Here is an 18,985-nt window from a genome sequence, read left to right on the forward strand (position 1 = left end):
ACCAAGCCACGATGCAACCGGTCAGCATGCTCTCTACTGTGCACCTGTAGAAGTTAGAGAGTCCTCCTTGACAAACCGACTCTCCGTAGTCTTCTCAGGAAGTAGAGGCGCTGCTGAGCTTTCTTGATAATTGCATTAGTGTTCTCGGACCAGGAAAGATCTTCAGAGATGTGCACGCACAGGAATTTGAAACTCTTGACCCTTTCAACCATCGACCCGTTGATATAAACGGGGCTGTGGGTCCCCATCCTGCTCCTTCCAAAGTCCACAATCAGTTCCTTGGTTTTGCTGGTGTTGAGGGCCAGGTTATTGTGCTGGCACCATATGGACAGTTGCTCTGACTCTTCTATACTCTGACTCATCCCCATCAGTGATACGTCCCACAACAGTGGTGCCGTCAGCGAACTTGATGATGGAGTTCGCACTGTGACCGGCTACGCAGTCATGAGTATAGAGTGAGTACAGCAGGGGGCTGAGCACGCAGCCTTGAGGTGCTCCCGTGCTGATTGTTATCGAGGCTGACACATTTCCACCAATACGAACAGACTGTGAATGAGGAAGTCGAGGATCCAATTGCAGAGAGATGCGCAGAGACCCAGTTCTGCGAGTTTGGTAACCAGCTTGGAGGGGATGATTGTGTTAAATGCCGAGCTATAATCGATGAATAACAGCCTGACATATGAGTTTTTGTTGTCCAAGTGGTCCAGAGCGGAGTGGAGGGCCAGCGAGATCGCATCCACCGTTCATCTGTTGTGATCAGAAGTGAGAGGTTGAAAATGTCCGTATAAACTCCAGCCAGTTGGTCCGCACAGGTTTTTAGAACACTGCCATCAGGTCCAGGCGCTTTTCGAGGGTTCACCCCTCTGAAGGATTTCCTGACGTTGGCCTCTGTGACTGAGATTGAAGGCACATCAGTATTCTCCCTATCAAATGTGTCTATTCTCCCTATCAAAGCATGCACAAAACGAATTGAGCTCGTCAGGGAGTGATGTTTCGCTGACATTCGAGCTGCCTCCTGTTTTCGCCTTGTCGGAGATGATTGCATTCAGGCCCCGCTACAGCTACCGAACATCTGTCTCATCCTCCAGTTTGGAGCAGAAGTCCCTTTTGGCCTTTTTGATGGCCTTACCAATGTCGTATCTGGACTTCTTATAGGCCACTGTATCATCGGACGTGAATGCCCGATGTCTGGACTTCAGAAGAGTGCGGATCTCAAAGTTCATCCAAGGTTTCTGATTGGGAAACTCTCGGAAGGTTTTTGTCGGGATGCAGTCCTCCACACATTTCTTTATGAAGTCTGTAACGACTGTGGCGTACTCGTTCAAGTCCGCTGCCAAGTCCTTGGAACATAGCCCAGTCTACAGACTCCAAACAGTCTGGAGTTGTTCCTCTGCCCCCCCCCGACCAGCTTTGTACTGTCCTCACTTCTGGGGGTGCGCTCTTCAATTGCTGCCTGTAGGCAGGAAGAAGCAGCACCGCGGTATGGTCGGATTTACTGAAGTGAGGGTGAGGGATAGAACGATAGGCATTCTTGATGGTGGTAGCAGTGGTCGAGGGTGTTAGGTCCTCTAGTGCAGCAGGAGACATGTCGGTGGAAGTTTGGGCGTGATTTCTTGAGGTTTGCCTTTTTGAAGTCCCCAGCAATGGTGGTAAATGCCTCGGGGTAAGACGTCTGGTGTTTGTTGACCACTGCGTGCAGCTCCTCCAGTGCCAGATGGACGTCTGCCTGGGGTGGGATGTAGACCGCGGTCAGGATGATGGAGGTGAATTCCCTCGGAAGGTAGAAGGGACGGCACTTCATCGCCAGATGTTCGAGGTGTGGAGAGCAGGAGTTGGACAGGACTGCCACGTCTGAGCACCACGCAGAGGCAGACGCCCCCTCCTCTCCCTTTCCCAGATGCCAGTGTACGGTCCATACGGTGGATGGAGAAACCTTCAGGCTGGACCGCTGAGTCTGGGGAGCTGGGGGTGAGCCATGTCTCTGTGAAACAGAACACAGAGCATTCCCTCAGCTCCCTTTGATAAAGCAGCCTTGCCCTTAAGTCCTCCACTTTGTTTGCAAGCGATTGTACGTTGGCCAGTAGGATAGTAGGGAGAGGGAGCCGAAGTCCCCTGCGCTTCATTCTGACCTGAAGTCCTGCCCGTCGGCCATGTTTCCGGACACAATGGAGGCTTCCCCTTTGTTTCCAGGTACTGAGTTTACTGTACCTGCTGTTTCTGCAGACCTGCGCTGGAATGGGAATTCCCTCACAGACGGCAGCTCCAGCTCCGTTACGGACGGGGGTTCCCCCAAAGTCGGCAGCTCCAGCTCCGTTGTATCTGGGAGATCCAGCCCGTCGGCTCTGGAGGTCACCCCGGGGTCTCCAGGTACCGTACCAGGGATCCTCAGTCGGGTCGGGAGTTCCACAGCCAGCGTGGGAAAATTTAAAGTCTGGGGCTCCCGCAGCTGCGGGAGATCTCGAAATTGACAGCGCTTTCAGCTGCCCAAGCAGCTTGTCTGAAACGGCACCGATTACTGCCATTTCCCTGATGCAGGTAAATTGGTAGAAATTGTAGGTGAACCTTTTATGTTCTGGTGCTCCGCAAAAGTCGCCGCAGGCAGGCGTCATCTTGTAGTTCCTTCCGAAAATTTCATCATAAATCAAATTAAGAATGCTGAATCCAGGGAATCTAGCCCCTCCAATCTGGCCAGGATTAACATATTGAAAATAGAAATGCCATCAAAGTGAAAATCACATGCAGGGAGAATGATGCACCTGACTGCCAGCTTCAATGTTCTGATAATGAACTGAATCATTTTTAATTTATGACATTCAAGAGAATATATTGGCTATGGCATTAATACCACATTTTTGTGTGTATCATTTTAAACATCATCGAACAAACATTATTGTAGAAATTCTGGGGGAAATCCTCAAATTAGGAACTCCATTGAGAATCAGATCCACCTATTGCAGTCACGGTGGCGCAGCGGTAGAGTTGCTGCCTTGTAGCGAATGCAGCGCCGGAGACCCGCGTTCGATCCCGATTATGGGTGCTGTCTGTACGGAGGTTGTGCGCTCTCCCCGTTGGGTTTTCTCCGAGATCTTCGGTTTCGTCCCACATTACAAAGATGTACAGGTTTGTAGGTTAATTAGCTTGGTAAATGTAAAAATTGTCCCTAGTGGATGTAGGATAGTGTTAATGTGCGGGGATCGCTGGTCGGCGCGGACCAAAGGGCCTGTTTCCATGCTGTATCTCTAAACTAAACTAAACAACAAAAACAAACCTAAACTTGCTTTGTGAGTGGAATTCGCCAGGAGGTTATTGCTTCAGCCAGAATGTTGTACTAATGTCAATTAGGACGACGTGTTTTTAAATTATTTTACCTGAGTAATGCTCTTATATCCTATGAAATAAAAATTATTATTTCTCCTTAATCTGAAAACCTATTGTGTGTTACAAATAGGTGAGTTCTCTGAAAATGTAGAGGAATTGGTGAAGAAGTCTCTTGGATGCAAATCATTGCAACTTAATTTTCCAAGGTAACTGATCACTGGATTGTATTTGTCATGTTTTATTTCAAGGGCACTAATTCAATCTGGAGAAATTAGGTTCCTTAAGGAAATTATGTCATTGAAAAATGATCTCTTTATTTGATTCTTATTTAGAAAGCAAATACAAAAGTGAGTTTGGCCCGGCAACAGTTCATTTGAATATGGCATTAATTATCTGAAAAATATGTAATAAATAGAAGAAAGCTTTGTCTATTTGTTGATATGCTACAGAAGTGATGGGATAAGTTTAATGTGGGGTCTTTCTTCCAAGAAATAAAAAGATCTTTAAAGAGATAACCTGATAAAGGACTTTATCTTTGTGAACTGAAATGTTAATAGAACTTTTCTATTAATCAATAAAATGTAAGCAATGACACAAATTTAAATCAATCAAACAAGGAATTAAAGAGGCTGAAAAAAGGCAGTGGGCCGAGCATCAAAAATGTGTCTAGAAATCAACTTTTGCGACCCATGTCTCAGAACTACATGAAATTTAGCACGGATTTAGATAAAATATAATTGAGAAGGAAGTCATAACTCGTCAGTGCCAAATATTGACGATAATTAATTAAACTAATTAGAACATGAGATCGAAAAAGTAGTGTCCAGTGCCCATATTACACCATGGGGAGCCTATTTCAGTCTCCTGTTGCAGTCTATTTAAACCATATATACATATACGTGTGTGTGTATATGTATATTGATATATATATTTATATTTTAATTTGTTTATATATATATGACATGAATATGACTGTAATCAAAGATAATTATGTATAATATTATATAAAAATAATATTTATATTACTAAAAGTCTGATCTTGATCACTTCCTGTTCTGTATATTGATTTTAGAAAATACACTGCCACTTATGGCTGTGATTTTTGGCCATCTTACTCAGAGTCCCACTCCGCTGCGCAGGACAAGAGGATTTTTCCCATTGATTAAAAATAAAAGAGTTATTAGTGTTTAAAAAAATGTTGAGATTCTCTCCTGAAGGCCACGCCCCTTCCGGAGGGACTATAAAACCCGAAAGTGTTGAGTGCCTCAGTCAGTCTCTGCAAGATGGGGGAGCTAGAGGGTTACGTGTCTCAGTCTGAGCTGTGAATAACACTGAGCACATGTCTACTAAACTGTGAGTGTGGTTTTACTGACCTTGAGTGCCCTTAATGTGGTTTGAAAATGAAAATGTGGTTGGTTTGAAAAAGCACAGCAAATGGTTGGTGGTGGTTGGTTTGAAATAAAGCACAGCAAATGGTTGGTGATGGTTGGTTTGAAATGGCAAATGATTAAAAGTCTAAACTTGACAACTTCCTGTTTGCACTGTATATTGACTTTAGATAAAACGCTACCGCTTACGGCTATGATTTTTGGCCATCTTACTCAGTCCCCCTCTGCTCATCAGGTGCAGAGGATTCTTCCCATCAATGAAAAATAAAAGTGTTATTAGTGTATAAATTATTTTGAGAATCTCTCTCCTGTCAATCACGCCATGAAGGCCACGCTCCTTCCGGTGGGAGGGGGGGATTATTAAACCCGGAAGTGTGGGTGTGGCTCAGTCTCTGCATGATTGGGGAGGGAGAGGTCACGACTCTGTCTGAGCTGTGAATCAACTGAACACACTGAATGTCTACTGAACTGTAAGTGTGGTGTTTTGTGTGATTTTATGGTGGTTTCACCCTGCTTGAAACTGCATTTGAATTTGGTGGCCTTGCACCCTGCTTGAAATGGTATGAAACTGCACTTGAATTTGGTGGCCTTGCACCCTACCTAATGTGGTATGAAACTGCACTTGAATTTGGTGGCCTTGCACCCTGCTTGGAGTGGTAAGAAACTGCACTTGAATTTGGTGGCCTTGTACCCTGCTTGAAATGATAGGAAACTGCATTTGAATTTGGTGGCCTTGCACCCTGCTTGAAATGGAATTTCAAGGAATAGCTGTGAGTCAACTGCCAGCCCACCTGCCGTGAGTGAGCTGCCCGCACATCAGGCTTGAGTGACTAAACTGCCACACCAAGAACCCATTTGGCCCACAATGTCCATACGAGCCCTCTGGAAACCAGTCCCTTCAGCCCACAACACCCATACTAGCGCTCCAGAAACCCCCTCCCCACTGGCCATCAATATTGAATTGGCGGAGAGGTGGAATATTGCGTTGGGGGACCAGCACTCCCGTGTGAACATGGGACCCAACGGGTCCCACTTAGTCTAGTAATGAATATTATTGTGAGTGTGGTTTTTGAATGAGACTGCCGCAGTGGTCCGACTCCTGAAACAGCCTAATTAATGGGTGAGGGCAGTTCCTGTGGGTTCCCCCGTTTACTGAACCCCACTGACTGCCATTGTGCAGAGGGGGTCACAGCCATGGTGGGACTGGGGCAATGCCTAACCCTAACCCTAATTCGCCCCACTTCCAGAGTTGAACACGGATGGAGCTGGAGCCGCTTTGGGACCGGCTGCGGACTCTGTACTTGTGGCCCCGCAGCGCGTCCACCTCGGCCAGCATGCCCTTCTGGATCATCGTGGTGATGATGGTGGGGAGCAGCACTGCCCAGCACGCTGCCCGGGCCGCCTTCAGCACCCCCAATAGCGCTGGCTCCGTCAGTCCGCCCGTTCGCTCGCCTACCAACAGCCCGACCGACCACTCGCAGCACCCACCGGAGGCCTGGCCCAACTCTCACCACCCACCGGAGGCCCGGCCCAACCGACCGCTCTCACCACCCACCGGAGGCCTGGCCCAACCGACCGCTCTCACCACCCACCGGAGGTCCAGCCCGACCGACCGACCCACTCTGATCCTAATCCTAATCTTAACCCTAGCTCGACATTTGTTATTTATCATTCTTATTTAACAGTTTACATCATAACTTTATAAAGATACATCAATTGAAAAACAAAATGATCAGCAAGGTGAGCATTACCTTTATTCCTTCGAAACCTTGTTATTGTTTTGATGCAATTAGGACGCAGCCATGATCCCAGGGTCGTCGCTACCTAGCGACCATAATATTGGTCAATTTGCATCCGATCTCAATGTCAAACGTGCATTGATTGGGCAATTACAACTCGGAAAAATTGAGGTTTTTCTCATATTTTATAAGAATGTGCAGTTTTTGTTCTTGACGAGTTTCAGGTATGATTTATATAATATTTTTACACAATATGTTATTATTACGTGACCTCTGTTGGTCTGGCAAATGTATAATTCAGCAAGGATCTGGAACCATGGGTGTTGGAAAATCGATGGTGTATCTGTAATGGGCGAACTATAAGAGAAAAGGCAGAATCACTGATTTTATGGAAGTGTTAGAATGTCTCTATCTCATGGGATAGAATTAATATTAAATTGCAATTAATTAATTGCAATAAATGTACTTATAATTGGCAGTTCAAAAAATAAGCAATACTCGACTGTTGAAACTTTAATCTAAGGAGATTCTGACACTTGTTTTTCAGCAGTGAAGATGCTGGCAAATTTCCAGGCAGCGACATACTTGCACTAGTAACTGAGGTTATCATTAATCTGCAGGTGTCTGTTGATAAACTTCTTAATGAAAACATGTAAGAACTTACTCTTTTTAAAATATTTTAACGATTAAGACGTTAATAGAATACATTTAAATGCTGAATTTGATTTCATTGTTGAGTTCAAGGTCTAGGTTTACAGGCTGAGGCTTATTTAGAGAGGATGGAACGTGTTCACCTTGAGAGTGGCTTTTGATCATGTGCAACATTTTGGCCCTGTGATCATCCAAAAGCTATGGGCTAGAATCGTCACCAATGCATTGCAACTGGCAGCAGATAAAAACCACTCCGAATGACCCCCAGAAAAGACAGGCATCGTTTTTGGGGGGGGGGAAAAATCTTTCTCTTTAAGGTTTTAAGGTTGGGTTAATAGATCTAAAAAAAAGGAGTTCTGAATTAGACCCTGAATATTAAATGTCGAGAAATCATGTTTCAGAAAATGGTGCTATTTTTTTCATTGGTGAGATGGTGTTTTATTGCATCCGTTCATCCACACGCGACACGAGGACACTCCAGACAAATATTTTTTAGGTAATTTAAACAGGGCATATTAGGTTATTGGACCACGAGCAACAACCATGATATTCCTCAGATGAAAGCTTTAACCTGGTTAGATTACTAGAGTTAAGAATTAAGAGAGTTTAATTGTCATATGTACCAAAAACAGAACGATAACATTTTGATTTGCAGCAGCATAACAGGCCTGTAAACACAGTAATTCTGGAGAACACAATAAACAAAAGGAAGTTCAATAAAGTAAAACAAGCAATATAAGCAAAAGAAAACGTAGTCCCGAATGCAAACCTCTTGTTTGTAGTTTAGTTATTTGTAGTATTCAAGAGTCTGATAGTTGTTGGGAAGTTGTACCTGAATCTAGAGATGACAGTTTTCAGTCTCCAATACCTTCCCGATGGGGAGAGTAAATAAGAGCACAGTCAGGGTGGTGTTGTCCTTGATAATGCAGGCTGCCTTTTTGAGGCAGTCCCTCGCATAGATCCCAACAATGGTGGGGAGGTCAGTACCCGTGATGGAACAGGTAGTGTCCACCACTTTTTGTAATCTCAGGGCTCGAAATTAACGGTTGCCCGGGTGCCAATTGCAATCTAAAGTCCCAACAGGCAACCTAAAAGCCATGCCATTTTGCCGGGCTTGGCAAGCACCCGGGACACCTGCCGTTCAACTCTGAGCGGGCCCCCCCCCCCCCTCTCTCTATCTCTCTCTGTCACTCTCCGTCTCCGCCCGCCGTCCGTGTCTCCGCTCTCCGGCCGCTCCTCATAGAAACATAGAAAATAGGTGCAGGAGTAGGCCATTCGGCCCTTCGAGCCTGCACAGCCATTTGATATGATCATGGCTGATCATCCAACTCAGTAGGTATGTTGCAAAGCCTACCTGAAGCGTCTTTGAAAATCTGCTGCTGCGGGTGTGCGCGATTTTGGCGCCGTTTAGAGGGGGCGGGTTTAAAACGCGATTTTCTCTAGGCTGTTCAAATCGAAGACGTTCAGCCTAGTTAATTATTAACGAAAAATCGCTGGAAGACCCCGTTGCAAAAGCTATTATTAGGTTTAAAGGCCTTGAATAATAGTTATAGTAGTTTAAAAATCAATCTCTAAACCCGCGACCGCCAGCAACCGCAGGGTCTCATAAAGCAGGCAACTGAAGGTAGGTTGTATATTTTTACATTAAAAAGGGCTTCTAAAGAACCCTTTATACAAAGTTTAATATTGCGAGTAGCTCAATTTGGCCCCATTATATCGCGCAGTATTTTTCTGGGCATTTGGGGCACAAATCTACCGCAATGTGAACGTTCTAAACCAGCGCGTTCCACAGGGACCCACTGGAAAGCTGATTTAAATGGGCATTTATTTACAGCAATTGAACACTGAATTCCTTCCATTTGGCCTATAAATTAATGTAAATGAGATTTAAAAATCATGTTTTATTGTGAATTATTTGTGAATATTATTTGGACATTTAGGCTATTTAAAAATGTTAATCATTTATTAAGAAATGGATAGATGTTTAGATCTAGTAATTGAAGTCTGAAATTAGCTACAATTAGGTAACTAACTAATTATATGCTTTAATTTCAGGTCATCCAAGTAAGATTATTTTATATTTGTTTCAGAATGCTTCAATCTATGATAACTGAAAATTTCATTCAGTTCTCTTAATTTTTAAGAAAGTTATGGGCTTTTGACTGTTCACGATCACAACTTTTTTGTTATGTCCATAGAAAATCAATAGGGAACAAGATGCTCATTTCCGAGTATGAAAATGGCCATAACTTTTTAAATACTTGAGATATGAAAGTGAATTAGGTGTCAAATTAAACTTATTTTTATGCTTTATCTGATGGGATAAATTACAGACTTGATTTTTAAAATCTCAAAATTTTGTAACATTGCTAAACTCAGTATCCCATCCCTGCCTACTCTCCATACCCCGTGATCCCTTTAGCCACAAGGGCCACATCTAACTCCCTCTTAAATACAGCCAATGAACTGGCCTCAACTACCTTCTGTGGCAGAGAATTCCACAGATTCACCACTCTCTGTGTAAAAAATGATTTCCTCATCTCGGTCCTAAAAGTCTTCCCTCTTATCCTTAAACTGTGACCAACGTGTACAAGCCGAGTCTATCCAGTCTTTCCTCATATGAAAGTCCTGCCATATGAAAGTCCAGTCTTTCCTCATATGAAAGTCCTGCCATCCCAGGAATCAGTCTGGTGAACCTTCTCTGTACTTCATCTGCCGGCATGGCCGGCCGCCTTGCACATGCGCACTGCCACGGCCTGCACATCCTCCCCGTGCACATGCACACAACCACAGCCAGCACATCATCGGCCGCCCTGCACATGCGCACTGCCACGGCAACTGGTCGGCGCCGGGCACTTTCTCCCTCCCTTTGCATTGTGGGAGATCTGGCAGCCATTGCTGTCCGGTCGTTGCCTCGCCGCGACCGCTGAAAACCAACGCAGAATCACTCCCTGGAGCTGAAGTAACTCCCTGGAGTAACTCTTGCTTTAGGGATCAAGAGTTACTCCAAAAATATTCTAAATTGAATTTAAACTAGAGGTGGTGAAGGGTCCACCACCAAACTACAAACTCTGAGCAATAATAGCCATTTATCTGTTTATTTATTGTGAATATATATATATATATATATATGGTCTGTGGTATATAGACACACTGAACTTTTATCTCCTGTTCTGTATTATGTTTACATATTCTGTTGTGCTGCAGCAAGCGAAAATTTCATTGTCCTATCTTGGACACATGACTTTAAATTCTCTTTACTCTTGACTTGGACTTAAACAGAAAAGGGTTCTTGGGGAAAAAAGAGATACCGTAAATTTTGTTGCATCTGGTTGGGTAACTATGGTAGGGTGAAGACTATTCCATGCTTTAATTGTGCAGGGGAACTCTGGTTTTAGTGTTTTTAGTTTAATTTAAAGATACAGCATGGAAACAGGCCCTTCGTCCCACCGAGTCCACGCAGACCATCGATCACCCGTACACTAGTTCTATCCCACATATTAGCGACGTAAGTCAACAGTGTTTTATTCTCTCACGTCCCAGTTAGAACTATGAAATCCTTGCAGCAGCGCAACAGAATATGTAAACATAGTACTCTGTAAACAATGTTATAAACGAGTAAACAAAACAGTGTATATTTATATATGAATATATAACTATATAAATATATATGTGTGTGTGTGTGTATAATATATATTCCCACACATACACACACACAATTTCCCTCCTGGGATTAATAAAGTTCTATCGTATAGTATGTGTGTAGGAAGGAACTGCAGATGCTGGTTTAAACTGAAGATAGACACAAAAAGCTGGAGTAACTCAACAGGTCAGACAGAATCTCTGGACAAAAGAAAAATATTATATTTTGGGTTGGGTCTGCTAAAGGTTCCTGCACACCTTTGGAATGTAGAAGGAAACAAGAGCACCCGGAGAACACTCATGCGATCAAAGAGAAAAGGAGCAAACTCCATACAGACAACACCCATATTCAGGATCAATTCCGGGTCTCTGGCACTTTTAGCTAGCAACTTTATGGCCCATGTACTGCCCTATAGTCTTGAACTGAATTAAAACATACAGTAGCTGTAAAGGGGGACATAACGTCACTTAGAGATTTAAAACTGAAAATGGATAATTTCTTATTTTTACTAACCAAAGTTATCAACATATAATTTTTTGTGTGTTGGAAAACAAAATATAGTGGCACAGCTGGTAGACTTGCCTCACACACCAGAGATCTGTGTTCGATCCTGTCCTCGGGCACTGTCTGTGTTGAATTTGCACATTCTCCCTGCATTCGTGTGGGTTTCCTCCCAAAGAAGCATTGGCTTTGGAGGTTAACTTGTATCTGTAAAATTGCCCCTAATGTGTAGGGAGTGGGTGAGGAAAGTGGGATAACCGAACTTGTGTGAATGGGTAGAAAGAAATGCTGGAGAAACTCAGCGGGTAAGGTAGCATTCATGGAGCAAAGGAAATAGACGACGTATCGGGTCGAGACCCTTCTTCAGACTGATGTGAGGGTGGGGGGGTCGGGAAGAAGAAAGGAAGAGGCTGAGACAGTGGGCTGACAAAGAGCTGGGAAGGGAAGGAGAAAGCAGGGACTATCTGAAATTGGAGTTCAATGTTCATACTGCTGGGTTGTAAATTGCCCAAGCAAAATATGAGGTGCTGCTCCTCCAATTTACGGTGGGCCTCACTCTGGCCATGGAGGAGGCCCAGGACAGAAAGGTTGGATACGGAATGGGAGGGGGAGTTGAAGTGCTGAGCCACCGGGAGATCAGGTTGGTTATTGTGAACTGAGTGGAGGTGTTGTGCGAAGCGGTCGCCAAGCCTGCGCTTGGTCTCACCGAAGTTGATCATACGCTGAATTATCCAACCACATTTTTGTTTGGAAGTGGAAAGAAATAATAGAAATTGCATTCATTGCAACGTGTAAAAATAGTTGAGATACTGTATTATAATTTTGCTGCATGTCGTTATGGTATATATCATGGCTTGATTGGTGAATATGTTTAGTTTGTGACTTTATTTGAAGCAGAAATAATATGTGAATGCTTCATTGAGCATAATTCCGACTGGTAACTACGCACTTCGTCCGAGCACATTGTTGCACGTGTCATGCAAGCCGTCTTAGATGACCATCTAAACTGTCATTTGGCAACCTAAAAAGCTGCCTGGGTTACCTGGCTGGCAACAGTGGGGAAAAAAGTTAAGTGAGAGCCCTGAATCTCCTACATTTCTGGGCATTCAAGTTACCGAACCAGGCCGTGATGCAACCAGTCAATATGCTCTCCACCTGTCGAGATTGAAGAGAGTAGTCGCCAACATAATGACGTGTTGACCAATAATGAAACAGTGGCCTTGTATGTTATAAATACAGTTGACTTTTATAACTTTATTTACTGTTTGGCATTATTTTAACACTGATGTTAAAAACACTTTATGGATTTTAATCAAGTTTATAAAACGCATTGTAATATTTCTACAATTTATTTCTCGTTTATTATATTGTCTACAGTTTATATTATTTACATATTCTGTAGTGCTGCTGCAAGTAAGAATTTCATTGTTATATCTAGGACATGACAATAAAACATTCTTGACTCTTAACAGTATCTCTTTAAAACTTTGTATAGAAACAGGATAATACAATTATTGCAGTGATATTATCTGAAAAAAATGAATGATGAATGCTTTTATTGATACCAAAATTAGTCAAAAAGCAGTTAGCAATATCTGGAATTTTTTTTAGCAGATTCAGTTTATTGCTATTTCTTACACAAAAATATGAAAATTATTAACTATGCTTTTGATAAATGTCGCTACTTAAAATTAGGGCAGATGTTTCAGGTATTATGCATTTTAAGGCAATCTGGTCCAGTTTCTATTATTTACTAAATATTCTTTCTTTTATTAGATACATAAAAGGATGGTTCAGTAACTACCACAGAAAGAGAAAGTTTGTTCACCTTGGAATAATTCAGAACTTTGAAGGAGACGCAAGAGGGTATGATTTTTTATCCAGTTTTATAATTTAACATGCATCGACAATTTTGAAATATAATCTTTAGAGGCAATTATTGATCTGAAATTCACCAGCTATCAAATAAAGCAGAAACATTATTCTAAATAATAATGTATAATAAATGTCTTCTAGTGTCCATGCACAGTGGGAGGCAGCTGTCAGTAAACTGCGTACGGCAATGGAAAGAATCTATTATCCTGATGCTGTGGAAGAGTGGTTAGAAGAACATGTTAACCCAGCTTTGACAAGGTTGCAAATCTTTGTGAAAGATATGGATGAAACTTTAGCATCATCTACCATAAACTAAAAAAAACATGTTCTTTCCTCCAATAAAAATCAATATATTGATTTATTTAAATTGGATTCATGTTGGTTTACATTTATGCTAATCCAGGATTCATCCTGTCATTTAATAATTAACGAAAACATGAAGTGAGAATAGTTAGATCACCTAGATTCAAAGTGTCCAAAAGAATACATGCTGTCAATCCTGGTGTGGTCACTGCATGTATCGTTTGCTGAGGTATCGTACTCTCAACCACTGAAGCCGATATGTGTAAAATCTAATAAAACCAGCTATAGACAATGACCACCATTTAACAATTCAGTAACCCCTGAAACACATACTTTGAATGTGGAAAGTTTAATTGCCTCAATGGAAACACACCTCTAACATTTAATCCACTAATCTGTTCTATTTTGAATAGCATAACTGAAGTCCAACACGTTTCTAAACCAAAAACCAAAATACTTGCAGTGTGGAAAATTTTAATTAATTTTCTCAAAGATTAAAGACTCTGAAATATAGTAACAGGAAGTAGTTTGGAGTCTCTCTGCTTAAAAAAATCAAATTAAAAATTATTGTGAACCATGACTATTAATGAATAACATATAAAGCATGTATCAACAATTTTTTAACTTATTAAATATTGAATTTAGATTTAACATTGATTATTAAAACATGTTAACATTTTCTGATGTGAATGAATAACTAAATAAATAGTTTAAATCAAATATTGGACCTAACTGTTACCCTTCATTTTCATCGTGTTTCTTGACATTGAAATTCCATTACTTGCACATAAATCATTCCTGTAATTTCATGGCTCAGTATTGCACTGAATTTTCACATATTCAGACATGCAATTGGCAACTGCTGAAGAGTAAGCTTTATTCAAACTTCATTGCAAAGACTAAGTGCAGGAAGATGCAACGTGCACAGTCCAATGACTGCTGAGGCATGAAGTGAACATTAATCTTTGTCAGACTTGGGAACTTTAGCATTATCTGAAGGTTGCTTCTTGCAAGCATTGGTTCAATGGTGCTTTATTTCTCACATATGCAATAGTCAAGTCAAGAGAGTTTATTGTCATGTGTCCCAGATAGGACAATGAAATTCTTGCTGGCTGCAGCACCACAGAATATTGTAAGCATAAAAAATACAGAACAGTTCAGTGTGTCTAAATAGCATAGACCATGTATATACACATATAAATAAACAGATAAAGTGCAATTGGCTGTTATAGTTCAGAGTCTGTTTGTTGGCGAGTTTAATAGCCTGATGGCTGTGGGGAAGGAGCTGTTCCAGAACCTGAATGTACTAGATATCAGGCTCCTGTACTTTCGACCCAATGGTAGTGAGAGATGAGTGTGTAGCCAGGATGGTGTGTGTCCTTGATGATGTTGGCAGCCTTTTTGAGGCAACGACTGATAGATCCCTTTGATGGTGGGGAGGTCAGAGCCGATGCTGGACTGGGCAGTGGTCACAACTTTCCGCATTCTTTTCCGCTCCTGGACGCTCAAGTTGCCGAACCAAGCCACGATGCAACCGGTCAGCAGGCTCTCTACTGTGCACCTGTAGAAGTTCGAGAGAGTCCTCTTTGACATACTGACTCCTCCATAAGCTTCTCAGGAAGTAGAGGCGCTGATGTGCTTTATTTATAGTTGCATCAGTGATCTTCGGAAATATGAACGCCCAAGAATTTGAAGTTCTTGACTCTTTCCACCATCACCATGTTGATATAAACGGGATTGTGGGTCCCTATCCTACCCCTTCCAAAGTCCACAATCAGTTCCCTGGTTTTACTGGTGCTGAGAGCCAAGTTATTGTGCTGGCACCATTTGGTCAATCGGTCAATCTCACTTCTATACTCTGACTCGTCACCATCAGTGATACGTCCCACAACAGTGGTGTCGTCAGCGAACTTGATGATGGAGTTCGCACTGTCGGCTACGCAGTCATGAGTATAGAGTGAGTAAAGCAGAGGGCTGAGCACGCAGCCTTGAGGCGCTCTCGTGCTGATTGTTATCGAGGATGACACATTTCCACCAATTCGAACACTGTGGCCTGTGGATGAGGAAGTCGAGGATCCAATTGCAGAGGGATGCGCAGGGACCCAGTTCTGCGAGTTTGGTAACCAGCTTGAAGGGGATGATTGTATTAAATGCCGAGCTGTAGTCAATGAATAACAGCCTGACATAAGATTTTTTGTTGTCCAAGTGGTCCAGAGCAGAGTGGAGAGCCAGTGAGATCGCATCCACGTTGATCTGTTGTGGCGGTAAGCGAACTGCAGTGGGTCCAGGATTTTGTCGAGGTAGGAGTTGATTTGCGCCATAATCAACCTCTCGAAGCACTTCATCGTTACCGGCGTAAGTGCCACTGGTCGATAGTCATTGAGGCACGTCACCTTGCTCTTATTGGGTACCGATATTATTGATGCCCTTTTAAAGCAGGTGGGAACCTCAGACCTCAAAAGTGAGAGGTTGACAATGTCCATAAAAACTCCAGCCAGTTGGTCCGCACAGGTTTTTAGAACACGATTGGGTATACCATCAGGTCCAGGCGCTTTCCAAGGGTTCACCCCCCTGAAGGATCTTCTGACGTCGGCCTCTGTGACTGACTGAAATATCATCACGGTGAATCGGGGCTCGGGAAGGCACAACGCATTGAGCTCGTCAGGGAGTGATGCTTCGCTGACAATTGAGCTGCCTCCTGATTTCACTGCACAGTGAAATTAGTTTTATTACACATGCACATGCAGAGTGAAATATATTACACATGCAGGTGCCGCCATGTTTTAGCGCCATTTCCAAAGTCCCGTCGGCCAGCGTACTCAACGTACTGGAGCAGTTCCCATGAAATGACATCCCTCTCCTCCTCATCTTTGTATCCTGGAAGTACCTCCTGCAACCGTACTTGAAGGCGCTGGAGGCATTACCCTGGTTCACCCTCCTACCGGCCCTTGATCCTCATGTCTGATATCTCCAGCTCCCTCCCTGTTTCACTGTCCGCCGAGCCTTTGGGTAGGTTCCGGTCTTGCCGACCAACGAGCTTTCGGGCAAGTCACAGTGCTAATCGATATTCCAACTGCAGTGGGACAAGGATGGCTAAAATGGGTGGGTTCCCGGTCCCAGTCCCGCAGAGCCTTTGAGTGGGTTCCTGCCGACCGCCAAGCCTTCATATCTTCCGGTTATTGATGCCAGGTTATCACATTCAGAAGTTAGAAGCAAATCTTATTTGCAGGACCCATCTCCCTCCTTTCCTTCTATCCACCTCTAATGAGGACAACTTCACCTTGTCGCTTTTCTCCTGGCCCAACCCATTTCAGCCATCCTTGTCCCACTGCAGTTGGAATATTGATTAGAGCACTGCGACAGGAGAGGAGAGGGAACCGGGGTCTGGCCTACCACACCCTCGAGGTTGGCTGTGGGAGGTGCCCCCTTGGCACAAAGATGGATCGGCAAGGAGAGGGGCGTCAGTTTGCAGGTCGACCCACATGTGCAAGGGAAGGCGACAGCTGGAAGCCTCCAACATCCCAGGTGCCCATTCTTGCCTAGAACAGGCACCACTCATAACAACTAGAGCACAGACTGCACTTTGAAAATGGCACCAAAACATGGCGCCTCGTGCATGCAGGCTCAGTAGATCACTTCTGTACAATTTGTTAATCGGGGATCTGCTTAGCTATATTGTTGCTATCTTATCTGCTCCCACCATCTTCCCAGTATCATGTTCTAGGCACCTACTACCACTCTGTAAAAAAAAAAACTTTGCTTCATAAATCTTTCATAAACTTTTCTCTCTCACCTTAAAACCCTGCCCTGTGGTATTTGATAATTCCATCCTGGGAAAAATACTATTCTATCTAATGTGCCTTTCATAAATGTATATACTTCTTTCATGTCACCCCAGTCACTAATGCTCCAGAAAACTCACATTTATCCAACCTCCACCTTTATGTAATTCAGTTAATTGTCAGGCATGTGTCGGAAGGAACTGTAGATGCTGGTCTATCTTAGTTTATTGCCGCATATACCTAGGTACAGTGAAAAGCTTTTTTGTTCCATGCTATCCAGTCAGCGGGAAGACTACACATGATTACAATCAAGCCACCCACTGTGTACAGATACAGGTTAAAGGGAAGAGCGTTCAGTGTACGGTAAAGTCAATAAAAGTTCGATTCAAGATAGTCTGAGTCTCCAATGAAGTAAATGGTAGCTCAGGACTAGTAGCTCTCTAGTTGGTGATAGCATGGTTCATTTGCCTGATAACAGCTGGGAAGAAACTGTCCCTGAATCTGGAAGCATGTATTTTCACATCTGTGTAACAAGTCCAGGCAACATCCCAGTAAACCTCTTCTGTACCTTCTACAAAGCTTCCACATCCTGTAATGTGATCAGAACTGCATACATTTTCATTTTGGTATATATTATACAGTATGTGCACACACTAGGAAAAATTATATATATATATATATATATATATAAATAAATTATATGTATATATATATATAATTAGATATATAATTTTCCTAATGTGTCTGTGGCCATGGGTGTTTTTAAGTTTAATTAGTATTTCAGTTTGAAAAAAATATGACTCTTCCATCTTTGAAACAGATTCATCCAATTAAACTTGAAATTGTTCCCATCAGATAGAATCTGATTTAAATGGTGATCTTAATGTATTTTCCATCAAATTTGAACAATATGTTCGAGCCGCACACCTCACTATAAAGATGATTAATGTTTGAAAAGGTCCATACAGATTAAGCTTATTAAAGTACATATAATGTGCTTTAATGAAGCATTAATATACACACAACCAAATGTTATTTAATTAAGCTTTGGTTTCACTTAGTCGTCAATTACATTGCAAACTGTCAAGATCGAATGTAGTATTTAATAGGTTCAGTGAAGAGTGAGAAAAGGAGGGGTGAATAGAGAGGGTGTGAGGAAGAAAGATAAGGGAAATAAGAGACAAGGAATTGCAGATGTTGGAATCTTGAGCAAAAACACAAAATGTTGGAGGAACTCAGCGGGCCAGACAGCATCTCGGGAGGAAATTTACCGGTTGACGTTTAGAGACTGAAGAAGGGCCCCGGCCCAAAATGTTGTCTGTCCATTCCCTCCATGGTTGGAGCCTGACCCGCTGAGTTCCTCCAGCACTTTTTGTTTTGCTTAGGGAAGCAGTATATCAGGGTCCACTCGACTTGGGTGAAGTGGGACAACAGGTTGTGGTAGCAGGAGTTAATGTTGTTGAATGAACATGCAAGCAATATCCATAAAGCAGAATGCAATGTTCGGATCACACTCCTGATGTGTATCTCTTAAACAAAAGCTCCATTCTTCAAGAGATTGTATTGTTTAAAGATATGAGAGTTGTACTTTCATAGCTTACACACCCCTTACCTGGAGCATGTCTTCAATATTGTAAATGTTTAATATTAAAAAATATTTGTAAACTTTTATCCTTTCACAATGTGTTTTATTTAAAGGATTGAAAATGCAAACAATTCAAAATTATACAGGAAATTGCTGCAGATGCTAGAAATATAAAATAGTTATTAAGCTGTAATGTTAAC

General features: G+C 42.6%; 1 protein-coding gene across 7 annotated transcripts in view; it reads left to right on the plus strand.

The window, feature by feature from the left end:
- hexd (hexosaminidase D) overlaps positions 1-14,138 on the plus strand; it is a 45,554-nt gene extending 31,416 nt beyond the window's left edge. For 5 of the 7 annotated variants that reach the window (XM_033043998.1, XM_033044000.1, XM_033044001.1 and 2 more), the window contains 4 exons: positions 3,449-3,524; positions 6,993-7,097; positions 13,017-13,106; positions 13,257-14,138. In XM_033043998.1, coding sequence (XP_032899889.1) covers positions 3,449-3,524; positions 6,993-7,097; positions 13,017-13,106; positions 13,257-13,431 — 446 coding nt within the window. In that variant the 3' untranslated portion in view covers positions 13,432-14,138. The remainder of the gene's footprint in view (positions 1-3,448; positions 3,525-6,992; positions 7,098-13,016; positions 13,107-13,256) is intronic. The other 2 variants (XM_033043995.1, XM_033043996.1) reach the window with 2 other exon arrangements.
- The last annotated feature ends 4,847 nt before the right edge of the window (positions 14,139-18,985 follow it).

This window comes from Amblyraja radiata, chromosome 26, assembly GCF_010909765.2.
Source record: "Amblyraja radiata isolate CabotCenter1 chromosome 26, sAmbRad1.1.pri, whole genome shotgun sequence".
NCBI lineage: Eukaryota > Metazoa > Chordata > Chondrichthyes > Rajiformes > Rajidae > Amblyraja > Amblyraja radiata.